General features: G+C 31.9%; 1 protein-coding gene across 3 annotated transcripts in view; it reads right to left on the minus strand.

Moving 5' to 3' along the window:
* Positions 1 to 5,310: 5,310 nt before the first annotated feature.
* Positions 5,311 to 12,823, minus strand: part of LOC127717957 (uncharacterized) — a 79,162-nt gene continuing 71,649 nt past the window's right edge. For all 3 annotated transcript variants that reach the window (XM_052223838.1, XM_052223837.1, XM_052223836.1), the window contains 3 exons: positions 10,003 to 10,122; positions 9,279 to 9,443; positions 5,311 to 7,829 (listed from right to left, as the gene is read on the minus strand). In XM_052223838.1, the coding sequence (XP_052079798.1) occupies positions 7,750 to 7,829; positions 9,279 to 9,443; positions 10,003 to 10,122 (365 nt within the window). In that variant the 3' untranslated portion in view covers positions 5,311 to 7,749. The remainder of the gene's footprint in view (positions 7,830 to 9,278; positions 9,444 to 10,002; positions 10,123 to 12,823) is intronic.

Raw genomic sequence — 12,823 nt, forward strand, 5'->3', positions numbered from 1 at the left:
ACCACAATTCAGATCGTGGGGATGATGTTTCTAGCCAAGTAGGAGAAGGTCAAAAACCTATTAGTAGTATTGACAAAACTCTTAATAATCGTACGGACCATGTCTCAGCGGACAAGTTTGATACTTTCATGGAAAGACATGACATTCAGTTGAGTTTGATAACTGCTAGTCTGCAAAGTTTGAGCGAAGGTTTCAGTTATTACGAGGAGTAGTGCGATTACGATGAAGAATTGGATTCTAATGTTATATCGACGGATGTACTCAAAAGACAAGCAGAAAGACAGGTCAGTCCGATTTTAGCTTGTAAGTCGCCGCGCATTGATCAGATTTGTGATTCGTCTATTTCTCTTTCTGAGACTGCACATGGAAGTACAGTTGAGGTATCACGTGGGTCCAGTAACAGTTGCAGTACTGATGACGTACACTTAAGAGGAACTCCTTTTACTACATTAAAAACAGATGCTTCTTTAGTTGGACGGGGGCAGAATGCCTAGGTTTATCTACAGGTGGACAATGGTCGAAGGAGGAGTTAAATTTTAGTAACAATATTAACTATTTGGAATTATAAGCTGTGTTTTTGGGAATGAAACGTTTTTTGAATAACTTGGCCGGACATTATGTAAAAATCTTATCAGACAATTCTACAACTGTAGCTTACATAAATAATTTGGGTGGAACTAAATCAAAAATTGGTAATTTTAAAGGAAGGGAAGTTTTATTATTAGCAGACAAGTATAACATCTGGCTATTAGAAGTTCATATTCCTGGTGTTGACAATATCATTGCAGACAAAGAAAGGAGGCTAACAGAAATGAAACTGAATGGATGCTTAATAGAAATACATTTCACAAAGTTTTACAACTAGGATATACTATTGACTTTGTTCTATTTGCATCCAGACTAACCCATCAGGTTGATACTTATGTCAGTTGGAAAGCTGACCCTTTAGCTACTCATATAGATGGTTTATCTTGGGTCAAGTTTCAATTTTATGCTTTTCCACCTTTCAGAATATAAGACAGAGTGTGCCAGAAGGTGTTAGCGGACAAAGCATTAGATATCACAGAGTTTGTTTCCACAGCTCATGAGACTGTGTGTTGTTCCACCATTATTGATAAAACTAGCAAAAATATATTACAATTGCCACACAACCTTCAATGGCATCATCCAGTATGTACAACGATGTCTATCGCTCCTGATATGCAGGGTATCCGGAAAGGTTTTGAGGACCAAGGGCTTTCCGAAAGAACCATTTCAATTATTATGAACTCCTGGCGAGATTCTACAGCTAAGCAATATATCGTCCGTTGGTATAATTTTGCTTAAGAGATAATGATATTGGTCCATTTCAACCTACCATAGCTTATGTTTTGGACTTTTTTGCAGTTTATTTTCAAAATGCAGGTTAAAGTGCCCTTAATACCGCTCGTTCTGCATTGTCAAGTTTTATATCTATAAATAATGTTCCTGTAGGAAAGCATGCTTTAGTTATTCGTTTTATGAAAGGAGCTTTCAATATGAAGCCTTCTTTACCACGTTTTACATCGTTACTTGGGATGTAAATGTTGTGCTTAAATTTTTGAAAGACTTACCTAGTTTAGATACTTTTAGTTTAAAGTTTTTGACTGGTTATGAGTGCTTTAATGACTGGGCAACGCTGCCAAACTCTTAATTTTTTAGACTTGAATTATTATGATGTGGTTGGTGACACAGTTTGTTTTCAAATAGTTCATTTATGTAAACAATCAAGGCCTGGAGTACATCTTAATGCTGTAGATCTAAAGAAATAGATATTCAGATTTATGTGTTGTTAGAACTATTGAAGTCTACAGTCATAGAACTGCTCATTTAAGGGGTGATCATACCTAATTATTGATAACTCATTCTAAATCATTCAAACCAGTAGCTTGTGCAACCATTGCAAGATGTATTTAAACAGTTCTTAAGTTAGCTGGAATAGATACGGATAAGTTTAAAGCGCACAATACAAGGGCAGCCATAACTAGTGCAGCTTTCTCGGCTGGTATTCCTTTCACTTATATCCTAAAGCAACAGGCGGTAGTAATGAAAGTGTGTTTGGGAGATTTTACCAGAAAAAGAGAGCACCTTCCACTTATTTGGGAGATAAATTACTACTGTAACAGTAGATTGATATCTATGCACTTTTGTAAAATTTATTTAGTTGCTGAGTTGCTAAGTGCTCTAGATTTTACTTTCAACATCTCACGTGGTTCCACTGTCACATTGCAATATAAGAAAATCGTTAGTTAACCGATACTTACCTGTAAGTTGAAGGTTGACTCAGATGTCCTGAAATGCATGGTGACATTAAGTGGGACCAAGTGCCCTCCCTACCCTTTCCCTTAGGTTTTAAAAATCAATTGCACTCTTTAAAAGCTGATGATTTCAAGGGATTGGTTATAATCTTACGTGGTCCCACTTAATGTCACCTTGCATTTCAGGAAATCTAAGTCAACCTTCAACTTATATTACAGGTAAGTATCGGTTAACAAAGAGTTAAGTGAAAATGTGTGTAGTCTTTCCGATTCGGATAAGGCTATAAAGTAGTGAAAAACTGTCAATGTACACCTATCTTTCCTCTATGACATGGTGTTGAACCACCAGATAAATCTCAGACTGAAATATCAGTACTCTTAGGAAAGTTTGAGTAAAGACGTCAGTTAGTTTTATTGTTATATACTTCGATTACAAATATTCAGAATATGAGAAATAGTTGTTATGCCATTTTTAAATAACTGGATGGATTTGACACTGTTTAGAGGAGCTTCTGTGTTGATTATAACTTGTAGAATACTAATTAGCAATTGTTTTCATATATCAAAAAAAGTAAAATCACAAAAAATACTGAACTCCGAGGAAAATTCAAAAAGGAAAGTCCCTAATCAAATGGCAAAATCAAAAGCTCAAACACATTAAACGAATGGATAACAACTGTCATATTCCTGACTTGGTACAGGCATTTTCTTATGTAGAAAATGGTGGATTGAACCTGGGTTTATAGCTAGCTAAACCTCTCACTTGTATGACAGTCAAACGACGTAAATTAATGTATTTCGACGACAGCGTGCTTATCATTTACGCTCTGGAAATATTTGTTATCGAATAAAATTAAACATGTTGTAAAACCAAATATAAATCATTTAGAATAAGCATAACACTTTAAATAAAGTATGAGTTGGAGATAAAACCTTAGTTTGTTATTTTTTAGCTCACCTGGCCAACAGGGCAAAGTGAGCTTTTCTAATCACTTGGCGTCCGTCGTCTCCGACGTCGTCTGGTGTCGTCCGTCGTTAACTTTTACAAAAATCTTCTCCTCTGAAACTACTTGGCCAAAGATTACCAAATATAAATCATTTAGAATAAGCATAACACTTTAAATAAAGTATGAGTTGGAGATAAAACCTTAGTTTGTTATTTTTTAGCTCACCTGGCCAACAGGGCCAAGTGAGCTTTTCTAATCACTTGGCGTCCGTCGTCCGTCGTCGTCTGTCGTCGTCCGTCGTTAACTTTTACAAAAATCTTCTCCTCTGAAACTACTTGGCCAAAGATAACCAAACTTGGCCCCAATCCTCATTCGGGTATCTTATTTAAAACATATGTCCGATGACCCCTTCCGCCAACCAAGATGGCCGCCATGGCTAAAAATAGAACATAGAGGCCATGTATATTTTGGCTTATAACTCTGAAACCAAAGCATTTACAGCAAATCTGACATGGGGTAAAATTGTTCATCAGGTCAAAATCTATTTGCCCTGTAGTCTTTAGACAACTCAGACAACCCGTAGTTGGGTTGCTGCCCCTCAATTCGTAATTTTAGGAAAATTTTGCACTTTTTGGTTATTATCTTGAATATTATTATAGATAGAGATAAACAGTAAACTTCAATAATGTTCAGCAAAGTATGATCTACAAATAAGTCAACATGACTCAAATGATCAATTGATCCTTTAATGAGTTATTGCCCTTAATTGTAAATTTTTAACAATTTTTTGGTAAATTTTTGTAATCATTTACAAAAATCTTCTCCTCTGAAACTACCGAGGCAAATTTAACCAAACTTGGCCACAATCATCATTAGGGTGTCTAGTTTAAAAATGTGTCCGATAACCCCGCCCAACATGGTTAAAAATAGAACATAGGGATAAAATGTATGTTTTGTCTAATATTTTTTGAACCGTTATAACATGAATGTGTAAATAGAGAAAATCTGAAAGGAGCAAACTCGTTCAGAATAATGAACTCTACCAATTGTCCATATACCTCAAAACTGTTAGACAAGTTCTTATAGGAGTTATTGCCCACAAATTTTACCTTTTTTTTCATTTTTGCCTATTATCATGAAAACTATGATATTTAGAGAAAAACGTTATGCATTATATGATTTAAATTATAATAGGTAAATTAACACTTTAAATCACATAAATGATAAGCAAGGCAAGATCTATTGAAAAGTCAAATTTTGCCGATATAGTTAGTAGACTCTTCAAAGGAGTGATTGCCCTTAAATGAGGATTTTTTTTACCCTCTTTTGTGTTTTGAGCAAAATGTAAAGAAGATAGAGAGAAATTAAACAGACTAAAAGATCAGTAATACAAGATCAACAAAATAGAGATTTTTGTCATGAAGTCTATTCTCGTCTACAATGTTTGAGAGTGTCCTTTCTTTGATATGCACGTAGACCAAGGTGAGCGACACAGGCTCTTAAGAGCCTCTAGCTTAAATTACTAAAGAGTTTAAGAAAGGTGTGCGGTAGATAACATCAGAAGGATAATCTACCAAAGGTAGAAAATTGATATAAGACTGTATTGACTTTTGCAAATAAAAGTACTTAAATGGTTTATAAAATTAACTTAAACTCCATGAATGCATAATCACCCAAAAAGCTATACGACCAAACCAAAATGGACATAAAAAGAATAGCCATATCCATATCAGACCTGTTATTTCTGAGAGATTTTGAACTGGATTTTTTTCTATTTTAGATTTTTCAACAGTGAATCTTGTGTATGTTTATATCCAAAAGAACATGTATTTTTAATAGTTTGTTTATCATTGCTTTCATATCTTATTGAATTGATTTGTACCAAAATCTATGAATATCTGATACTTATATGTATATACAATATATAATGCATGCAGCGTTGTCTATTGTGTTATGTGTATTGTTGGGTTTAGGTCAAATTGACGTATATTGAACATCTTCGTTAATTTAGAACTCGCAGTGCAAGCAAGTGATAAAATGTCTTCCTTAATTGAGAGAAAATACATTAAATAAAGTAAAAACGCAAATTTATGTCGCCATTTTATTATGAATATAAAAATATGAATAATGAGAACTATGATTATTAAAGTTATGTTGAGTGTTTTTCTCTTATTTGTGATGTCCCACTCGGAATCATCTCCTCTCTTTTATACGTAATTTATAAACTATAACAAATAATAGAAAGAATGCCAGTATAGAGACAGTGGCTAATGAACATAACAAAGTACTTCCGTAATGAAAATATATCTAGTATGTAATGCTTTAAGAGCTTTAAATTTTCAAATGTACATCAACGTCTTTAGTTTAAACAATGTAAATAATGATCAGCTGTCTTTGTAATAAATTTTAGCACTATAATATTTCAAATGTACATATTTGTCTTAGATGAAAGCAATGCTAATAATGTTTTTTTTTTTCGTTTTAATTTCATATAACCATTACGTTCAAAATGACAATAACCTACAGTCAATTAAACATCTATATGACACTGTTATGAAAGTGTTTTTGAAGTATGGATGTGAGTGAATGGCAACACTTCCTTTTTTGTTTAAAACATTTACGACAAATGCATCAATTTCAAATATTTACAGGAGATAAACAAAATTCAAGCATATCAAGTAAATATGATAATAACTTATAAAACATTTAAGTGTAATTTACTACATAAAGTGTATCAAAATATTATTTAAAACTTGTTTCAATGTTGATACAATACTTGTGTTGAATATGATAAGTAAAATGGTAAAGTGAGTCATATACAAATGTTTTAATCCCACATTAATACATTAATTTCTACCACAGTAACTGACTAAAATATATGCAGTGGTTCGCCATTGTTAACAAAAAGTGTATATAAATAGAACATATGTTATTTATTTTTTAATAGATGCGAATAAATATACGGCGTTTTTTATCAATTAAATAAATTTCGATGATATCTATCTTACTCCAAATCTTATTACATTATTTGAAACAGCATTAGCTTTGGTATTTTGTTCACAAGATGTATCATTAAAGTAAACCCCAAACTCAAAAGTGTAAAAGGTAATATAATATTGATGTAGATAAGTAGATTAAATGTCTTTACAACTACAAGGAAGAGCAGTAATTTATGAATACGCCATATTATTTTATGATCTATTCCACTCCCACATGTTATACCACGACGCAGTCTTGATTAGTACATTATATTTTGGGAGGCTTTAAATTAAAAAAAAATAGTCCTGCTACCCATGCATATGAAATATGATATAAAACAATCAGTTCATACCAAAAAAAGCTTCTGTTTCATGAACTCTATGAACAGTATTTGAAAACCGAAAGATGTTCAAATATATGTTCAAACAAAAACAAAATAGACTACCCCTCCCCCACCTTTTACAAGAAAAAACATCACCATGCATTTTAAATATTGCTGCACATTTTGAATCACAAATAGAATGAAATTCCTGTACAAACAAAAACAAAGACAAATTTATATCAAGACAAAATAAGAAATAAACAATGTATGAGTTGCAACACAACACATATTACATTTAAACAAAATAACTTGAATATCTGATATTCTTTAGTAAGATAGAGGAAAAAAGATACCAAAGGGATAATAAAGATCATAAGTCAAAACCAAACTGACACTGACATGGCAAAAAAACGACAAACGACAAAAAACATACACCAGTACACAAAACACAACATCTTTGGTGTTCCGAAAGAATAAGCAGATCCTGGTCTATAAGCAACATCTGTTGTGTTGCTCCTACACAATACATTGATAAGCTTAATCAAATGATTAGATATTAAAAAATATATTTTGATTGGTAATCGACTCATCTCACCCTTAAACATCATTATTCATAACAAACTATTAAACCATCGGTTAAGTAAATGTTTTAACACTGAATCGTTACTTACTGTAAAAATTTGAAAGATAAATACACTTGTTTTATTACAAAGGATAGCTTATAAAATAAAGGATGAAACCGGGGAAGGTGTCAAAAAGACAACAATAGACTGTAACCAGTTTAAACAACAAAGACAATGAAAATTTAAAAAGCACAAAGACAATAAAAATTTAGCACAAAGACAATACAAATTTAAAGAGCACAAAGACAAAATCGTATCATATTTCATATTTTGTGTTTATCAATCATTCAACCAAAAGGAAACATATAACTTACATAAAAATAACTAGACCTACACACAATTAAGTATTATGGAATATTTTTTTGGCAATTTCATTTTTTCCTTTTTTCGTGTAACTCCATGAATTATAAATGTGAAAATGATCATTCTTGTCAATATGAACTATCACCAACAGGACAAACAAATATGACAAATCCGCTCGAAACAATGCATGACCTAGAAAAAAAAACTTTAACCCACAAATGCTCATTTTGGTTTTTGGTTTTTATTTTCCAATTTGTAGCAATTAAACCAATTTTTCCTGATGGCAAACTTTAGGTAGGTCATGCGTACGAATGTTTTTCTGTTTCCTTCGTTGCAAGATAGGACAGTCCCAGTTTCTGGGATTTTGCAATTTCCGACTCTAATGAAAAAGAAAATTGTTGATATCTTTTTTCCTAAGTTCCTTTATTTCAATGAAAATTCAAACATGTACATTTTTGTTTGTCTATATAAAAACATGATAGAAATTTTCACTAGTCATTATTATCATCAATGCAATTATATCATGTAATTGGTTTTGCTTACAAATAGAATGTACTTTCAGGTTTATGTGTCATCTAACGTATTCGAAAGAAAAAGAAAATCTAATGCAAGATTAAGACCAGTATATTATTAAAAGTACGTATGGAAAGGTAACATTACATCGTATTTGTTTTAAATAAAAGAAAGTATTTATTTCTCAGTAAGACAGAATGGTACAATATATATTTATCAATTATCAAACTATTAGGAAACCTAGAATTTAAAAACAAAACAAATAATTAGACCAATTTAAGATAAAATTAAATGATATATGATATAATTTGCAATTTCTTTTATCCGTTTTACGTTTTATTCAATGAATTACAAATGTTAAAACGATGGTCATGTCAATATGACCCACATCCAATAGGACAGACTAATATGACAAATCTGCTCGAAGCAATATATTCTAGAACATACAAACACTTTATTCCACAAAATCATTTTTCGATTTTTGGTTTTCAATTTCCAATTTGTTGCAATTGAAGCAATATTTCTTTACACGTATTCAGTTAATTGTTAATGCGTATTACAATTACTTTATTTTATTAAACAACACCCAAAGGTGACTGGGGAATATGAATATGGTCACTACATGTCTTCTTCCGACTGGCAGTAAACCCATTGCCAAAGAAGGGCGTCTGTTTAGCTATGCTGGATGTACATGTACGCAGTCATGTCCAGTTAGAATTAGGTTAAATCCGATGCAACGTGTAGACAGAGTGCCATGCAATCTGCACGTAAGGAACCCTTCCAACAACTCTTTTGGAGGGTCCGCAAATGGCCTGTTGCAAGGCAAACTGTCTGACCCTATCCAATTTACCCTTATTTTTTAGTGACAGTTTAAATTTCCACGACCTTCATCCTGTACGGCCTATATTACAGGAACTACCAATAGTATGTATTGTACATGTATTCTCGTCCTAAACATGTATGAAATATTTGCCACTGGACCATGAGCAACCAGCAAACAATCAATCAATATAAAAACAACAGCAGTAAATTAAGAAAATCTTACATTTTGGTTCGAGAATCACTGTAAAGAAATTTTTGTCGAAATGCATATCAGCTGCAGAGAAATTTGTACCGTTCTTGTAATGTGTTTTTGCCTTTTTGTAATTTCTAATATGTGATTGCTTTCTCATATCTACCTAACACATCGTTGAATTTGTATACACATATTTAATGTGCTTTTACTCGGAACTGTAAAATAAGGAGATTCTGGAATTGAACGTTTAATGTAAAAACATTACGCGCAACAGTTAACAGTTGGAGTCATTACACCTACCTTTCTCTCTCTCAAGGCATGCTTCCAAGAGATCTAAACTTTCATCTGAGTTTATATTGGACATGTTGGATGTACTGGAGCTCATCCTGCTAATCGAGTTGCTTTCTCCTTTACTGGTTGTAAGACAAGGCCTTCCCAGTTTATGACAATTTGCAATCTCCCACCCTGTAATAAGAAAAACATATTTTTGGGGTTTTTTTTCGAGTTTCTTCATTTGAACTATAAATTTTCAGTTCTATATAAAACAAACTGATAGATATTTTGATTCCACTTTTGGTTTTCCCATTTATCAATTTCATCCAGAAATAAATTTTGAATTACAAACGGAATTTCCTTTCAGGCTCATGGATCACCTGGCATATTTGAAAGAGAAGGGTAATTTCATTACAAGAATAAGAACACTATATTGTGAACATTACGTAGTGAAGGTTACATAAGATCTATTTTTGTTTTAGATAAAAAGGTATATTTATTAAAATATTGTTTTAACATCACACAACAGGGTTAAAAAAGACATTTATGTCGTTCGAATACAAAATGCATTTTTTTTTTAGAATTACTTAAGTATCAAATCCCTAAAAAATGAACTTTACAAAATTTAACAGTTGTAACATATAGGCAGTTGTAACAGATAGGCGGTTACAGTTAAGTTTCAATTGTCATAATTAAATCAATTTTTACATCAAATATTGCTTGACAATATAAAGGATTTTATTGGGCTTACCATCTACATGTGATGTTTTCATTCGATATGAGATTATCAAAAATACAAGTAATACTATAAGCAGTATTATGGGAATAAATACTCCGAGTAATACAAGTCTTGATTCTTTGGATGGATTTTCTGAAAAAGAAGAATAGCTTAACATGTATACCGAAACTGTAAATTATGCAGTTTCATCTTCAAATGCACTGGATATAACTACTTTTAAACAATTATCATGAGCAGTTTAACTTAACTAATAATAAGCTGTCTTTGTCAGTGTAGCTAATTTTTCAACATATGCAAAGAGACATTTATGCTTCAGGAAAAAATTTATAATACATAACTTTAGAAATCATCTTGACCTCAATGGCACAATGGATTGGGATGAAATATAGTTTCGTTAAAACACAAACAGCATACTCGTTTAGCATGTTAGAAACAGTGATATAATTATGTTCTTATAAAAATTGGTGACAGAAGGTAAATTTAATTTACCTAATATTGATTTTTTTCTTCAGACAATTGGCTCCGCTTTTCTAGATCGAGACCATTGTTTAATAAAGCTATTATTCACTTCGTACCAATAAAGTATTCAAACAATCTTAATATGAGCCAATCGCGATAAAATGTGTTATATTCGTATCATCATGAACATTTTGTGACATTTAACTAGTTTTTTTTTTTTTTTTTTTTAATTCTTTGTGTTTGTTTTTATAAAATTTGTATTAAACGAAAGGGTTCTTTTCAGAGACAGCATCAGTGTAATTGCATGTATATACAGCATTTGTACAACGAAATATCTGCAAACGTCAACGATAAAAAGATAAAAGCTTGATTGTATTACTAAGAAGTTACAATGACCTTTGCATCTTCATATAAAACATTCGGTTCTGTGATTGGTATTCATACAATGAACAGCTACAAAATGTAATGACTTTACAGAGAAATGTAATATTTCTTTAAAGCAATAAAATCAACACAAGATTAACTCTGAAAACAAATATATAAATCAAACAATCATTTTATAATCAAATAATCAATTATAATTGAACTACGATTTACAGTAACGAACATAATCACCAAAACTTAACTTGGATTAAAGAACCGTGCAAATGAGGACAGAGTTACATTGTCTGTCGGACATTCAAACGTTACTAACATTCTTTAGTCAAATTTCAAATTCCTGCATGTTCTCGTAAATTTACTATTTCACAACTCAATTATTGTTACATCACAATAAGAACAGATTTTGCTGTTACGTCATTTACGCCGGTTGACCTGAGAGGTTACCATGCGTTAGTCGGTCATAAAAAAAAAAACAAATCGAGATAAGTCTCTACATAGAGTTTAGGTATTAAACCATCTATTCACCCACTCCAATTTAAAAAATACACAAGACAGTCCTTCCCTGGCAACTGAAAGGGTTTTCGGTGTCATTGTTTACTGAAGATAACAGACGAATTAGCAGAAATGAACTTTTGGTGAAAGAAAAATTTATGTTTACCCTCTCGATCCAAAATATACTTGTCCATGATTTTGCATTTAAAATTAAGGATAAGTATACTTCATAGTATTCTTACTTTAGATTCTCAAGAAAACCAGAGGAAACTTTTAGTAACAATTGGCTTCCGATCATTGGTGTTTAATTACAAGATTTTAAACATTGGTTGAATATTGGCATGTAAAAAGGTGATCAAGTACAATTCAGGATATACCTGGTTTCCATGAAATTAAAAAAAAATAAGAAAGCTGTAAAAAATTGAAAAAAATTATTGAATATTTTATGGTTTTAAATTGGTGGTCTAACACGTTCTAATTCACTTATTTATAACTTAAAGTATCTACATAACCGTCTTATCGAGAAGACCTAAAGTTGAACAAAGAAACCTGAAAATAATGTCAAGATCATAGTGACCTTATTAAAGGCAACAGTAGTATACCGCTGTTCGAAACTCATAAATCGTTAGAGATAAAAACAAATCCGGGTTACAAACTAAAACTGAGGGAAACGCATCAAATATAAGAGGAGAACAACGACACAACAAAAACACAACATTAAAATGTAACACACACAGAAACGAACTATAATATAACAATGGCCATTTTCCTGACTTGGTACAGGACATTTTAAGAAAAAAATGGTGGGTTGAACCTGGTTTTGTGGCATGCCAAACCTCCCGCTTTTATGGCCACGTCAAACACAACACCAAAACGACAACATCAAATGACAGGACCACAATACAAATAAATGGGAGAACATATAGGACAAAGAAACACACGAATAATAGCTAGCAGAAGGTACTAGGCTTAAAATGTCTGACGTACATGCACATTTAACAATCCCATGAATCATTATATGCAACCAATATATTTTACATATAGTATCTGAAACGGACCTAAACACGGAACCCATCATTAATCACTGATCGATGAAATGAAGGGAAGGTCAGGCGAATATATCTAACGAACACGATTTCTTGCAATTATTCTTTAAACTAAAAAGTGCTGATATAACTGAACAAAAACACTTGATATAAAATCCTATGCATTGTTTAAGAAGTCACTGAATCATGAAAATGATTAATAAATTACCGACATGATTGCCAGGCGGAAACTTTAGTTCCTGAGTCATCTGTATATGAGTTCAGGTAGCGGACCAAATATGAACTGATTGTGTTGAGTAGCACTAGAGGAATGCATGACGTAATTTTAAAGTTCTTTCAATATATTCTCAAAATTTTAGCAAACATAAAGTATGAGTGTGACATGTTTTAACAGGGTACTGACCAAATATTCAGTAGTATTGTAAAAAAATCAATGACGAAAAAAGTTAAGTTAA

The sequence above is a fragment of the Mytilus californianus genome, unplaced genomic scaffold (assembly GCF_021869535.1).
Source record: "Mytilus californianus isolate M0D057914Y unplaced genomic scaffold, xbMytCali1.0.p SCAF_10, whole genome shotgun sequence".
Classification (NCBI taxonomy): Eukaryota; Metazoa; Mollusca; class Bivalvia; order Mytilida; family Mytilidae; genus Mytilus; species Mytilus californianus.